General features: G+C 39.1%; 1 protein-coding gene across 5 annotated transcripts in view; it reads left to right on the plus strand.

The window, feature by feature from the left end:
• LOC106951782 (AT-rich interactive domain-containing protein 1B-like) overlaps positions 1 to 11,080 on the plus strand; it is a 226,538-nt gene extending 215,458 nt beyond the window's left edge. For all 5 annotated transcript variants that reach the window (XM_015039508.1, XM_015039515.1, XM_015039501.1 and 2 more), the window contains exons 14-21: positions 2,722 to 2,863; positions 4,070 to 4,239; positions 5,088 to 5,220; positions 5,719 to 5,838; positions 5,954 to 6,029; positions 6,385 to 7,117; positions 7,243 to 7,373; positions 7,875 to 11,080. In XM_015039508.1, the coding sequence (XP_014894994.1) occupies positions 2,722 to 2,863; positions 4,070 to 4,239; positions 5,088 to 5,220; positions 5,719 to 5,838; positions 5,954 to 6,029; positions 6,385 to 7,117; positions 7,243 to 7,373; positions 7,875 to 9,686 (3,317 nt within the window). In that variant the 3' untranslated portion in view covers positions 9,687 to 11,080. The remainder of the gene's footprint in view (positions 1 to 2,721; positions 2,864 to 4,069; positions 4,240 to 5,087; positions 5,221 to 5,718; positions 5,839 to 5,953; positions 6,030 to 6,384; positions 7,118 to 7,242; positions 7,374 to 7,874) is intronic.
• Positions 11,081 to 16,116: the final 5,036 nt, after the last annotated feature.

Consider the following 16,116-nt stretch of genomic DNA (forward strand, 5'->3'; position numbering starts at 1 on the left):
TCAGCTTACTTCTATTTTTTTTTTTTTTTGTGCTCTGCTTTTTAGCCACCCAACCTCCGACCCCCACCAGCACCACCACCACCACCACCACCGGATTATGTCACTAGCTGACACACATGCAGGCCCCTACACATACACACTTATCCCCCCTCTCTTCTGCCAGCTATTTTTTTCTCCAGCTAAATGTGGAGCAGAGGGCACTTGAGTTCACACTCCTCTCCACCTCTCTCCTCCATCTTTCTACATCGCGGATCGTTCTGCTCTTGAAGAATGACAAACCTCTTAACCTTGGCTAACCCCTTGACTGTTTCCCTCTCCGCCATGCGGGCATGTATGTGCATATTCATTCGGTTTGACACCAGGATAGCCCACAAAGAGCTCACTGACCCATCTTTGCCCTCTTTTCTTACCTCTGCTCATCATCATGGGACACCATCTACCCCTCTGTCTGACTCTCCTCCTATCTGTCTCCTGTGATTTAGAGGCAGGGGGTATTATTGAATAATTCAGAATTAGCATGAATTTTTAAAACCAAAGTCTTACGGGGGGCATTTTTTTCCTAAGGACACATAGTGCAGGGAGAGGCCACTGAGGTTCTTCCAGGAAAAGGAAAAATAAAACTTCTTACTCTAAATGCTCATTAGGATACTTTCATAATCCCTGAATGTCTTTGTCATCTTTTAGCTGCACCGGTTTCGGTTTCTGTTTTTCATTCAGTCTGGGAATTTGTGTCACTTGGTTTTATCTGGTTGTGGGGGGGAGGGCTCTTTGTGTGCAGGGCTTTTGTAGCATAACACTCATATAATTTCCCAGTCATCTGAACAGAGTATTTCAGAAAAGTGAGGTTTCAGAAGAAAATAGCACACTAACCCAGTTTTAAGCCCTGTACCGATCTAATGTTAAGAGCTTTTTGTTTTCAGTCAAGGCTTTAACAGTGCAGGTTCTCTGCAGCTTTTCACTCATGTTCAGTGGGTGTGTTTGTGGACTATCTGCCCCATTTGCTCCTAAAGTTAAACCTTTCTGTAATTGTGCCTTCACACTTGGCCCTCAATAAGATCCTCATCGACTATGAGCATTCAGCATTTTTTACAATTTGTCAATTTACAAACTTACATTTTACATAATTTAAATCGTAAGTGACCACTTGGAATTCTGACGTGGAATGAGAAGAGTAGATGGCTTTCTTTCTTTTTCTTTCTTTTTTTCTTAACAGTGCAAAATCTGAAAAGCGAAGCTTTAATTTTTATGCAGCCTCAGAGAATTGGAAGCAGCTCTCACTGCAAATACATGCATGTCTTTGAGGATTCTTCTTTGTAAAATAACTTCAAGGGGGAGTATTATGTGTTTTCCAGGAACATAGTGCCATTTTCTAGCACAGTTAAGTAACTGTTACTTTCAGTTGTTATAAAAAGGCTTTACATTTCAAACATGACTTAAAAAAAATTTTACGTTTCAATTTAGAATTGAGCCTCTGTCTCAATAAAAAAAAACTCCTGCTCTTTCCAGCTCTCTTCCTTCAGCATGACATCACAAAGTTACTCCATTAAAGCATTTACAACATTAGAAGCATTCAACTGAGAGGTAGTTTGTATGATCAGCTCATCTCCACCATGTGTTTGCTAATTACTGCTGGCACTAGCCTGCAGGATCCAAGAGTCACGGGTGAGGGGTGCTCTGTGAGGCAGAAACTTAGTTTGGAGACTGCACCATACTGTCCCCTTAAACAAATTACCTTAACAATTACTTTCTATGCACATGACTAAATAATAATCCTGTCAACAGATTCACTTAAATATTGGATCTCTGCAGCTTCTTCAGAGTTAATATGAGCCTCTTTTCTGCTTCACTGATTAATGACTTCTTAGTTTATGGTTTCGTCCATGTCATGGTAGGTTTTCAAGTGTGCCCTACTGTTATCACTTGATCAGATGAATTGAACAATGCTGACTGAGACATTCAAACTTGTGAATACTTTTCCATAAACTTCTGCACAACTTTATCTGTGTTTTGTTCCCTGATCTTTACAATACCCTTTTTTTTTTGTTCTCAAGTTTCTCAAACAAACATTTTAAGACCCTCTCAAAACTGCTGGTGTTTAAATAAGAAGTCAGTTTTGCACAGATAGTCTATCTTTGCTAATTAGCTGTGTTTTGAAGACAATTGGTTTAGGGGTGACGTTGTAGAGGGGGCTGAGTTTTATTATTTTCAGAGTTTTATTATTTTTAAAAGCGTGGGAAGAATCATGTATTCCTTTCCTTGCATTTGAAAAAATGTGGAACACTTTAATAAATATACTATAAAATATCTCCAGCATTGAATTAAGTGATGGGTTACTATTATGGCCACAAGAGGCCAATATTCTTCTCCTCTTATTGCTGAGCCTGTTCTTCTTCTCTCCTCCTTCATCTCTTCAGCATTGCCTCCGTTTCCATCCTCTCTGCCCTTATGTGGCGCATTTGCTAAGGCTCAGTTCTCATGTCGGGCATCACTCTGAGTGCTTTGGACATAAGCCCAAAGTTATCTCCCTAATACAGCACCTTGCTGCGATAAAATCCCACTTTGGCTCCTCTAACTCAAAACCAGCTTCGAGATCGCAGCAGAGGACCTCGAGAAGCCCTACGGTCTCAAAACGCAACAGTTTTTATTTTTTCTTCTTTTTTTCTAAAGGGAGAACTTAGGGAATCCTTCAGATTTAGTAATAATGCCTCTCTTGTCTCCCAGCCAACTCAGGTGGCTCACTCCAAGGTCCACAAACGCCCCAGTCATCCGGCAGCAGCTCTACAGCAGAGGCAGCAGGCGACCTGAAACCACCCACACCTGCCACCACCCCGCTGGGACAAGTCACTCCACTGCCCCCCAACAGGTACCACACAGACACATTCAGCTGCTGGCACTGCTGCCAGCTGGAACCTCTTTTACTGATTCAGTCACTTAAGCATTATTTATTTACATCTAACTGGTTGGGTTTTTTTCTGTAAAATCAGAGGCAATCAACATAAAAAGCATCCGCAAAATAGTGTATTAATTGGAGATGCACTGATCACAGATTTTCTAAATGCTTATACCAATTTTAGCCAATTTTGATTTCTATTTAAAAAGTACAGCAGTAGGATACTTATTATCTAGAAATTGAACTGTCCTAGCAATGAATGTTTATAGAAAAACAAAACTGGATCACTGCAGTAACACCCTCAACTTCCTGATGTCTACCAAAGGCAAACTCATCTTTGTAGAAATTTGAATGCAGTGATCAAAATGCTGTTTTAATTCTTGAAGCTTTTTACACTTGTCATGCTTCCTAATTTTATTTTAACAACTCATTGTTACTGAACATGGCGAACTGAGTCTTTCTGATTTGACTCAATAACAACTTCAACACTAAAAATTATTGTTGTCAGTGTGACTTTGCAGTGCTGACCATAATATCAGGAGCAAAAACAACGACTGATTCCACTCATTACCTGATTTCTCTGGTAGTAATTTAGCATCTGAATCTATACAAGTTTAGTTATTCCCTTTGATGAGGTAGAATTAAAATAAATAAAATTTAAGTTACATTCTGCTAGTGCATGCTTGTGTTATACGTAGGCACCTGTAGTTTCCTGTTTATTTTTCCTCATCAGGTCTGATTTTAATTATAAACCCTAAGCTGCCTGCAGCAACTGAGAGGAGAGTTAAAGTTATAAGTTTGCTTTCATTGTGACTTCATGTAAGAAGTGTTATACAGCTCTAAAAAGTGTTGTCTAACCATAACAATGCCATATTTAGAAAATGTTCAGGCTGATATTTCTTCGTGATAATGTGAGCTTTGCACATTTATTTTGCAGCAATTAAAACAGACACAGTTGTAAATATAAAATAAAATATAAATAACACCTTAAGCTAAAAAAAATTGATTTAACTTTCTAGTCAGGTGTGTAATTTGTCACTGTTACAATAATCTGTATCATTCCATACATGCATGTGTTAAACGTAGAAGTTATTTCCCTCTAAAATGAAAGAAATTCCAGTGCCTCAGAGTACAACCTGTATACCTTCTTTGTGGTTTTTGTTTTTCTTATTTGTCCAGGAGCAGTGTAAGCGTACAGGACCCCTTCTCGGAGGTGAGCGACCCGGCCTTTCAGAAGCGGACGAGCAGCCTGCCCCCCTCAGCTCCATACCAGCAGGCCCTCGGCATGCCTGACATGATGATGAGGATGCAGTACGACGCCAAGGACCCCTTCGCGGGGATGAGGAAGAGTAAGCAGAGCGCACACTGTGACACCCAATTCACCAAAAAGTCAATGCCAGAACTTGTTTATTCATTTTTGGAATTTTTCTTACACCTTTTACTTTTTATGTTTGGTTTTGCTATTTTGACAAAAAAGAAAAAAAAAATTTAAAGTATCTTTGATTTTGCTTAGATAGGTGCAAAATGTTTGTAAAACAAGTTCATAATTTGAAACTTGATCCTGGAGCTGTCTGCAAACTTGCACGCCTCTCTCACCACATGACTCATGTATTCTAAAGCCATTGTTCTTTCATCTGCTTTGTTGGTCTAATTTATTGTCAAATAACCATGTTGCCTCAGATCAAGATAGATGTGTGTGTGCATGCGTGTGTGTGTGTGTGTGTGTGTGTGTGTGTGTTTTATTAAAACTTTGAAAGAAGATGGAAGCTGTTTGTTACACCACACATCCCTTCATCAAAAACACGACAGATCGTCTCATCTTCTCGTAGCTTGGCCTTCGTCTCATCCTTATTCCTCCCGTCCTTTTAATCGGCATTTTTTTTCCTTCCCCCAACCTTTCATCCCTCGCATCCCGCTGAGATGCACCTGTTTTGACCGAGCTGTGTATTTTAGTTTTCAGAACAAACAGTAGTTTTTCCCCTGAAAGAAACAGCAGCTCCTCTGAAAGATGGGGAGAATGGAGTGTGAATGAATAATATGGTGGATTGCAGCTGCATAACAACATTTAGCTTCAGAACAATAGGGCTAATAAGAACGAGTGAAGAGCATTCATAGAGGGTTGCTGCCATCTGGTGGGAGATTGAAGATACAGTCAATTAATTTACCATAACTTGCTTTTTGCTTTATTCTCTTGCAGTGGCAGGAGCTGATCCATATATACCAAGCCATATGTCCAGTGGTGGTATGCAGGACTTGTACAGTCGGCCTCCATCAGGCCTGAGCATGAGCCAGCGGTCCCAGTATCCCTATGGACCGGGCTATGACCGGAGGTAACATGCATACAGATGTTAACTAACTACAGTGTTGGTCAAAAGTTCACATGCAGTCACTTTTCGTTTGTAGTGTGGAAGGACCATAGCGCAAACTACATAACGATGTTAAATAGCAAGAATTGGGTCATATATATATATATATATATATATATATATATATATATATATATATATATATATATATATACTGTATATATATATTCTGTTTTAAAAACCAATTTTGATTTGTGTTGTGTTCAGTATCCGGGTGAAAAACTCAAGTGTGATTTTTTTTTTTTTTTTTCATCTGATCAATGTTCAAACAAAACCCAGGAACCACCATAGAGTGCCAGGCTCACTGAACTTTCTTTCAATGCATTGAAGCTGTTTGTATTCTACCATAATAAATCTAAAGCGTTCAAACATGCAATTATAAGCTCAAAATTAATTCCACCCTGAAGAAGATTGTATGTAAAGTTAAGTCATGTCTATTAATCATGCCTGTATATGTCTTAGACCTGACCATATGATGGGGATGGAGGGAACCATGGGTCCGCCTGGAAGTCAGAATAACATGGGACACTCTAATAGTGAAGGCAACATGTATTCTCCCAGCAGATACTCCTCACAGCAGAGGTCAGCTCTCCTATTTTACATTTACCAGCTTCTCCTGCTTTTTAGTCTTAGAAAGTACTGGAGGATTTACTGGCTGTTAATAGGTGAGCAATTTGTTTTATCTCCTGCATTTCAGACATGACGGTTACGGTCAGCAGTATCCCAGCATGCCATATGGCATGCATCCATCTGGGATGTACCCACAGCAACAGGTGAGACACAGCACTGGTAGCTTCTCTTTCAAATTTAAGTAACTGTTTTTATGCCCCCTAACATTTGATATTGCATTAAAAGATGGCCAAATAAAACTTTGTTGTAAAAGGCTGGACAGTTTTAACAAGAAAGGTTTGGAGTATGCCTTATGAATAATTAATGTGTTGTTATGAAATACTGGATAATGTATTTTATTTTGTGTGGATAGTCTAAACTTAGGATTTGAAAACAAAACCTATCTTTTGATGGCAAGCTTTGGCACTTTGGACACATAATATAATTAGAATTTTTGCTGTTGCTGTTCTCATGTTTTGACTAACGTGTTTGCATTGCGTATTGTTATTATTTACTCAGGGCTACAAACGACAGTTGGATGGAATGTATGGTCCCCCACCCAAAAGACACGAGAGTGACATGTACGCTATGCAGTACACCAACCAGCAGCCGGATGTGTACAATCACTACAGTGGTGGGTACTCAGGCCCTGAACACAGACCCATCCAAGGACAGTTCCCTTACACGTACCATCGTGACCGAATGGCCCCATCGGGCCAGAGCCAGCACAGTATGATGGGTGGGGGCCCTGCTTCTAACCATGCTCCTGAGGGACCCAACATGTGGCCTTCAAGAACAGACCTCAGCTATTCCTACCACAGCAGACAGGGGCCACCATCGCAAATGCAGCCGTATGGCTCTATTTGCAGAGATGACATTGACGGTCGCTCTGCGCATGACCATTGGCACCGTCAGCCTCCCTACATATCATCATCAGGTGGCATGGCCCCCATGTCTTCACGTCACTCTTCTTATTCCAATTCTCCGACCATGGCCAACCATCTGCCTCGAGCGCCCAGCCCAGGGGCCTTCCAGCGCTCAATGGAATCTCGAATGTCACCCAGTAAAGCCCCTTTCATGTCTCCCATGAAGATGCCTAAGCCAGGGATGGCCATGATGGGCTCACAAGGCAGCGGACCAAATGGTCAGTTTCCTCCTAACCTGAGAAGGGACCTGAACTACCCTCCAGGGTCAGTCGAAGCCACAATGCCAGCTCTAAAGCCAAGACGCAAGCTAACATCAAAGGACTGTGGTAAATAATTTTATCAATTATTGAATGAGTATCATTTCTGTTTTTGATGATTTCCTTGGTTATTATAGTAAACCAGGATAACCACACCGGATGTTGTTCTTTTATTTGCACTGTTGTGATCCCAGGAACACCTGAAGCCTGGCGCGTGATGATGTCTCTGAAGTCTGGCCTGCTGGCAGAAAGCACTTGGGCATTAGACACCATTAACATCCTGCTATATGATGACAGCACAGTGGCCTCCTTCAACCTTTCCCAGGTAAAAACGTCAAATCTAGATATTTGATTTCTGATAAAGCTTTGACCTTGCCAATGTGCTTCACCATTATCATTTTTGTTATTTAGTTTAAATTCCAAAAGAGAATTTAAAAATTCCACACATGTAGATTCACAACATGAAGTCCCCGCCTTGTAGCAGAAAATGTAGATTCTTACCATAACCTTAAGATTTCCATTTCCATATTCAAATTCAGCTGCTTCTATGATTGTTACTAGATAAATTGAGCATAAATTTTAAAATCTTGAAAGCAAAACATTTGCTTTAAACTGTCCAACCTTCCTATTATTGTTGAACTTTTCTCTCTCTATTGGTCTCTCACAGCCTAAATTAAATACAAATGTGTCACTGAAAATTACAACGTTTATCTTCATATTAGGGTAGAATAATGCATTTGTCCCATACAGCAGAAACAAAAACACTTTAAGGTGAGAGATCTGTCTTCTTTTTGATACTGATCATATTTTACCTTTCTTTGACCAGTTGCCAGGATTCCTTGAGCTAATTGTGGAGTACTTTCGTCGCTGCCTGATTGAGATTTTTGGAATCTTGGAAGAATTTGAGGTTCGGACAATGGCTCCCAAAAACAATCTAGATTGTGATTATACCCAGAAAGAAAATGCTACCCTTGAGAAGGAACCTGACTCTGCAAACCTATCAGCATCCGAATTATCCTCAGCAACAGAAATGCAGGAGAGGCAAACAGGAGTTATCAAGGAGGAAATGTCACCTGTCACTGAAGAGCAGGCTGAGGTGCCGGAAAAAAAGCAGGATCCTGATATGACCAAGAAAAAGGAAAACAGTAATAAAGGACAAGCGGAAAAAGGACTGAAAGAAGTGGAAGAAAAAGAAACTAGAAAAGGTTGTTTGGATGAGCCTCCTGCAGAAACAGAATCTAAACCTAGACAGGCCAGTAAATATGATAAACTCCCCATTAAGATTGTGCACAAAGACGACCTGATTGAAGACATAACTGAGCGCTTGGGTTATGTCACTGAGTTTGACAGTGGGCTGCTACACTGGCAGGCAGGTGGAGGTGATTCCACTGCACACATTCAGACGCACTTTGAACTGCGGAGTGATCTGCCACCCAGGAGGGGTAACAAAACATTGAATGAGAACAAACCGGGAAATAAGATGGAAGGGGAAGATAGCAAAACACTGAAACACGTCACCGCCACTATTGATGACGTTCTGTGCGCCAGGGTTGACGCCCTGTCGCACGCCCATCCTGCTCGATCTTTGCCATCTTACCCCTTCAGGGTGCATCCAGACGGGGAGGATGACCACATTACCCTTCTGGAGGACGAGCCCCGCTGCCTGGATGAGGCTCCGCTCTGCACAACCTCCTCCTGGCAGGACTCACTCTCCAAGAGGTGCCTTTGTGTTTCCAACATCGTGCGAAGTCTGTCCTTTATCCCTGGGAATGACAGCGAAATGTCTCACCATCCTGCGCTCGTTCTTCTTTTGGGCCGCCTGCTTTTGTTACACCATGTTCACCCAGAGAGAAACAGGTCAGCACCGACTTACCAGAGGGACGAGCAACAGGAGCGGGGACTGTCAAGTAGCAAAGAGGAGTGGTGGTGGGAGTGCCTGAGTTTGCTCAGGGAGAATGCCATGGTCACGCTTTCCAACATTGCAGGACACCTTGATCTTTCAACCTATTCAGACACCATCTGCCTCCCCATCCTTGACGGCCTTCTACACTGGATGGTTTGTCCCTCAGCTGAAGCGCAGGACCCCTTTCCGTCAACATCCCCACACTCCCAACTCACTCCCCAGAGGCTGGTGCTGGAGTGCCTCTGTAAGCTCAGCATCCAAGATGGCAATGTGGACCTCCTGCTAGCCACGCCACCTTTCAGCAGACAGGAAAAATTCTTTGCAGTCCTGGTGCGATACGTTGGTCAGAGGAAGGCACAGGTGTACAGAGAAATGGCAGTTGCTGTTCTCTCACACCTGGCACAGGGAGACCCCACCGCAGCACGTGCCATCGCCTTGCAGAAGGCTAGCGTGGGTAACCTGGTAACCTTCTTGGAGGACGGCGTCAATATGGCGCAGTATCAACAGAACCCTCACAATTTGCTGCACATGGGACACCCTCCAATGGACCCTCCCAGTGTAAACATGATGTGCCGAGCAGCTAAAGGACTGTTGGCCATGGCTAAAGTGGAGGAGAACAAGAAAGAGTTTGTACTGTATGAAAGCAGATTATTAGACATCTCCATTTCCTCAGTGCTCAATACGGGGGTGGTTGCCATCGTTTGCCAAGTTCTCTTTCACTTAGGGAAATTATGACAGGACTTAGATTGCAGACAGTAAGACTAAAGAGATATCTCTGTGGTTTTCTATTTTTATTTATCAAAATGACAGAAAATGTTTGTGGGGTTTTTTTAAAGAAAAAAAGAAATATCTGCATTATTGTGTCTATATGTACAGCTTCTGAGCCCTGTTAGAAAAAAAAAAGTGGGCTTGGGACATGAAAGCTCATTTTAATACAAATATTTAATACCTGCTGGTGATGGATGGTTACATTTTTGTTTCATTCTCGTTTACTTTTTCAGCCAAAAGCTGCCGCCAGGTTTTGGTGCTGAATAGTCCGTTCCTTTGAAGTTAATGAGCTGTTTTTCAGTTTTATAAATATGAACATGCTCGTCAACATTTTTGTTGATGGAGAGTATTTATTTAAGATGTGACACTGTACAGTTGTTTGAACATTTTATGCCAACAGTTGGGTGGAGAAAGGACCGGGGTAAAAGTAAAACATGGACTTTTTAAATGAAAATGTTTTTGTCTCCACCGCTGGAAGATAAATTGTGCAATAGGACCAGAACGAGTTGTCCCTTCTACTTCTTCTTCTTTTTTTTTGAAAAACAGGAGGATGTGAAACTTCAAGTAGCTGCAGTGTGTGCTTTGGGCCATGTGGAGGCAGCATTGCACCAACCAATCAACAAGAGCTTAGCGACTGTCAAAAACACACTTTCTAATTTATCAATCATAGCCTCAATGACTGTCACTGACGATCTTTCTGTTTACCCAAACACGTGTGTTATGTCTGTATTTTTCATCAATGTGTATTTAAAACTTTGTGCAATGGACGCACATGACTCTTTCAGTCTCTATCGTGCATCACAGCAGATGGGAGTTTCAGACTATTATAACAAATTCTTTTATTGATGTTAAAATTTCGTAATGTTATTATACATATTTTGTTTATTGGGTCAAATATTTGAACATCCCAGATGTACCCGATGTTTCAATGTAAAAAAAAAAAGAAAAGAAAAAAAAAGAAAAGAAAAAAAACATTGTATGCATTGTATTATAGCTGAGAAAACAATCGCTTTGGTAATTAAAATGTGGAAGTGCCAGGTGAGAGGATAACTACCGCTACATGAAAAAAAATAACATACTTCTTTTTGTTACCGTTCTCCATTCATGTTAATGGGCATATTTTTTAAACTCTACATACTTCTCTGAAACAAACATGTGAAAAGAACCGTCAGAAATGTCCTGAGAGCTCATTGTAAAATTTGCCTTTTTTCGTATGACTCCTTGTCTTTTTCTTCCGTAAACACATTTATACTCTGTGCTGCACATGTCACAAATAAATGTACGATAAACATCGTTAAGCACTGGAGAAGTTGCGTTATGTCCTGACAATCTTAGGCCAATAAACAAACATCAACTGCTTATTCAGATGTCCTTTATTGACTTTTTTTTTTTCATGAGAGATTTATCAGATAAGTTATTTTTAAAATGATGGTGCAAAGAAGCATGTAGGCAAATTTTTACAGTTTAAATATAAAGCTCATATAATGTGTGCCTTTTAAACTCTTTGGTTTGATTGGGATTTTATACAAGCACAAAATAGTGTGCATATGTGAAACAGAAGAGAAACGATATATTTAGATTTTTTTCCCCGTTTAAAAAAAAATTCAAGGATATCATGAAAAAAACTAGGGAATACAATATTTTCTGTTGATGGATGTTTAAATACACGTATAAAGATTTGCATCCGTAATGACAGGCCAAAGCTTTCATATCAAATATTGAGTGGAGGGGGAGATATAAATTCACAACAAACATTTTATATTTATTTGTAAAAAAAAAAAAAAAAAAAAAAGGCTTTGTTTTGGTCTATCGCATAAGATCCCAATAAAATACATTGAAGTTTAAAGATGTAACATGACATGTAACAGACTTTGATTACAGCATTTCAAGGTGAAGAAACATCTCTTAAAATTTGTTGAATAATTTATTAATGCCTTGTTTTGTTATGTTTTAAGTACACAAACTAGATTTCAATTGTGTCATTTGTTACTTTTCTCAAGTCTTTTTCTCATCAAACACAGCACCATTCTTTTCTCAGTCTGTATCTTCTAAAAACTAAACTGTGATTTAAGTATAAATTTATAAGAATATTTTTTTTTATTGTGAAAAAGCAAAACAGTTGTATTTATTGTGTCCTTTACGCACAAATGGGTCTGCTAGTGTCAACTCAGAAGTGATTAAACTGCCTGCTCTTCAGATAAGCTTAACATCATGAATGATTGAAATAGTCATTTTGATCCTGTTATGTTATTGAGTTGTTTTGACTTAATTATAGCAGTTCATTCTAAATGGACATAAAGTAAAATCATTTTGTTCAAAAGAATTCTAAAGCTATTGTGACACTTCTGTTACTTTCCTTTGTTCCGTTGTCAAGATTAATTTGCCTCTTTACTGAAATGGACATATGCAGTACATAGAAGTGGAAAAAAAACAACAACTATACAACTTGTATTTAAACTATCAATGCTTCGTTGCAGAAAAGTTGAGAAATGAACATTTTCTGATAAATTCCATAAATTCTTCTTAGAGTAATGCCTGACGCCCGATGATTATCATGTTTCTTTTATTTTAAAGCAGATAAACGACTGTCCGTGTAAACTTGTAATTCTTCCTCTTTATTAAACCAGATGACTCATTACGAAACAGTCATGAGAAATACAGTATCTTGCAAAAGGAGCAAAATTGTAAAGTGAAAGAAAAAGGAGACTTTTCAAAACATTTCAGGAATAAAGCATGTAGTTTGTCAAGCCGATTTATACAACCCATTTTACTGTTTTTCCCCTAAATATGTAAATGTAAACCATGTCTACTATGAAAATGATTGTGGCAGCATCATATTGTGGAAATGGTTTTAATGAGCAGGGACATGGAAGCTGGTCAGAGTTGACAGATGAAGGTATACAGACGATCCCCGGAGAAAACTTGCTTGTGGTTGCAAAAGACTTGAAATTGGATTGCAGGTTCACTTTCCAGCAGGACGGCACTAAAAATACAGCCAGAACTACTCTGGATGGTTTAGATCAAACTGTGTCAGGGAGTCAAAATCTAGATTGGAAAATTGCTTTGCTTCTATGCAGTTTGAAGTATTTCACAAAAACGAATGATAAGAAAAAAATATTACCATTCTAGATGAGTAAAGCTGGTAAAAACATATGTATAAATACAGCTTCATACAACCCAATAAATAATTCTTATTAGTGTTTTCACATCCTTTTCCTTCCACCTACTCTGTAGTTATGGAGTGATCTGTTACATAAAATCCACATAAAACACATTGAAATTTGTGGGCATTGATGTAACAAAATGTGCTCAAGGAGAATTAACACTTTTGCGAGGCTGAGTATTTGTTATGTTTTCTGTGTCAACATCTACCGCTCCCACATTATCTTGACCTCTTTAATAATATTGCCCTTTAATCTAATTCTTTTAAATGAAAAACACAACTGTAAACAAACTATTTCATTATTTCAGAAAACTGCTGCTATATATATATATATATATAGCAGCAGTTTTATATATATATATATATATATATATATACAAAAAGTTTTAATTTTTCTTGGAAAGGTCGCTTGCTCTTCTTGTAATCAGACATCTTCATCTTTCCCTCTATTTGCCCAGGGAGATACAAGCATCATGACAAACTCTATTTCAAGCTGCCTTTAATAATACTGTAACATCCTTGCTGTTGATAACACAAGCAATGTGAGGTCTCCTCTCAGGCTGAGCCTTGAACTATGAGTTTTAGTTCAGTTGCTGGACTGAAAAACAGTTGCAATCACTTATCCTCATTTAATCACATTTTACACACACAGAAAAATAAATCAAAGCCCATCTAAGAAGTGATTAACAGTGCGATCGACTCTTTACTGATGAAGAGAAAGAAATGATGGATGTGCTTCCAGGCATCTCTTGGCACTATCTGTAGTGTTGTCACTTGTTTGTAACTGCACCTAAAAAAAACAAGGATTGTGACATTTAGTCTGTGTAAAGTGAGTTCCTGTGCTTTTTAGATAGTGTTGGTAGCCAACTACAGAATAAAAATACCCACCCTGCGCTTGCTATGAAAAGCTGAGTCATGGAGCTCTGACAGGATGGATGTGGTGTCGTTCAGACATGTCATTTTCCCCGACTAGCCTACTGGGCTGCCTTGCATATAAAATTAGATACCTGGGTATTGGATAAAAGCAAGATGTGTCTCATATTTTCAATATTGTGGGTGGTTTAAGTTATGGGTTTACCTAAATATGTCAAATTTCCACACAGATTATGTTTATTTTACTGTGATGAGGCCTAAAAAATTTATTGTGTTTCTACACTGAGTTTGACGCAAGTGCATGGGTTTTCCTGCTTCTGCCATGATCCTCACACTGCTTAGCAAAGCCCACTCTAAAATCAACAGCGCAAAGGGCCATCAGATCATCAGTAACCATTAACAGCATCCAAAGCTTTCCTACAACCTAAGTATTGTATTTGAAACTTCCTGGTTCGCTTGCACACTGCTGGAAGCACTGGTGGGAAGCTCGACAAGTGTTTAAAAAAAAAAAAAAAACAATTTCAAAGTAACATAAGAATGTTGTATTTGGTTCCATTTCTTCATCCGTAACAGTTAAAAAAAATACAGCTGATTGTAAATATATAAAACATTAAATTCCTATCATTTCTGGTTAACACACTGCAAGAGATTTACAATGTTATGCCTAGTAGATTATATCACAGTACCTCCCAAAGATATATATGCAACAAACTTTTATCGCCATTTATTGATTTTTTGTGATACATTTTCACAAAATATCTTTTAATGGTGATACATGGAAGTAAAAGAGTACATGGTTTAAACATTTTAATAACCCTTTTGATATTTGACACCCATAAATAAAGTCTAGTGCAACCAATTGCCATTGCATCATTTTTTACAAATTCAAATTTTAAAATATGAATTTTGACTTTATAGATTTTAGAGAACCACCTTTTGCTGTTACTACAGCTTCAGGTGTTTTGACGTATGTCGAGGTATGATTCAGATTGGACTTTGACATTCCCCTCAGCATAATGCTGCTACCACCATGTTTAACAGTTTGAATGGTTTATTCAGGCCACAGACTGTCAGCTGGGATAATAGCTGTACTTTTTTAGTAAATCACTGTGGCTCTAGTGTAAGTTTGGGATTGTTGATCCAGTAGAAAGTCAGCCTTTGTTCTTTGTAAAGCCTTAGCAACCTCTTACAAGTTTTCTTTCAGGATTTTCCCTGTATTCAGCTCCATCCTTTCCCTAATAGCTCTGACCAGTCTCTGAACCTCCTCGTCACATGATGATGCTGCCATAGGAGCAGAGATACTTTTTTTTTTGCATATCGACCAAAAGGTTTAAAGATTTTCTCATTATCAGATCACCTTCTTCTACAGCCTGTGCTGCTGACATTCCATTAAGAAGGTTGAATACAAATGAATACTACACGTTTCACATTTTTATTGCAAAAAAATTTAAAATGCATGCGTCATTTTACTTCTACTTCAATTTAGTGTAACTAAACAGTGCTTTGCAGCCTGTATTTGAACTCTAATAGCCTCTGAGTTTAGCATGCCTTTTGTATACACTCAAATAACAAACATCAGAAAACAAAAGTAAAATGAGAATGTTTTCCATCTCTGCAAGCTGGAACAACAAAGCTTTCTCAGATTAAATAAAAAAAAGCAACAAGGCTTCTTTACAGAGACAGGATAATTGCACAGCCGTGGGAGAGAACAAGCAAGACTGCCTGGGTAACTTCGGAGAAAAATGAAGAGGTGGGCAAGTGTGTCTGTGTCTACGTAGGTGTTAGGAAAGGGACGGAGAGCTCAGGGAATGTAGGCTGAGAAGGCAGTCGGAAGCTGGACAGGAAATTGATTCATTGGTAACCTGAAACTGGCATTTGAGTGGGGCACGAGTTGTGGTGGTAGGATCACTGCCTGTTTGTTTTCAGAGAAACGCCGCCAATATGACAAACACAGACTCCATTTACTGTACAATTTTCTTTCAGTAAATGTTGGTTTTGTCGGGTTTTAGTTATTTAATAATCTTTCTTCCTGTTGACCATCTGTTTCAAAGGACACTGCAGAAGAGGCGGAATAGAGCAGGAATTAGCTCTCTTTCTCTCATGTACAGATAATTGACGGAGAACTCTTAAGCATCGCCTCATACAATATTTAACGTTTCCTGGGTTTGTTGTGAACATTTCCGGCTGCAATGTGATTTATCAAAAATCCACACTATTATCTTGTGGTGACAGTGTTGAAATGTTTAGCCACATAATATATTATGTAGACCATTTTATCAAGGTTGATTTCTCTCACAGCGGTATGCCATCATCTCTGCTTCTAATACAAATAATTAATGACTACTCACAGCAGAAAGACTT

Source organism: Poecilia latipinna, unplaced genomic scaffold (assembly GCF_001443285.1).
Source record: "Poecilia latipinna isolate Pla-1442-1.1 unplaced genomic scaffold, P_latipinna-1.0 Scaffold28, whole genome shotgun sequence".
Classification (NCBI taxonomy): domain Eukaryota; kingdom Metazoa; phylum Chordata; class Actinopteri; order Cyprinodontiformes; family Poeciliidae; genus Poecilia; species Poecilia latipinna.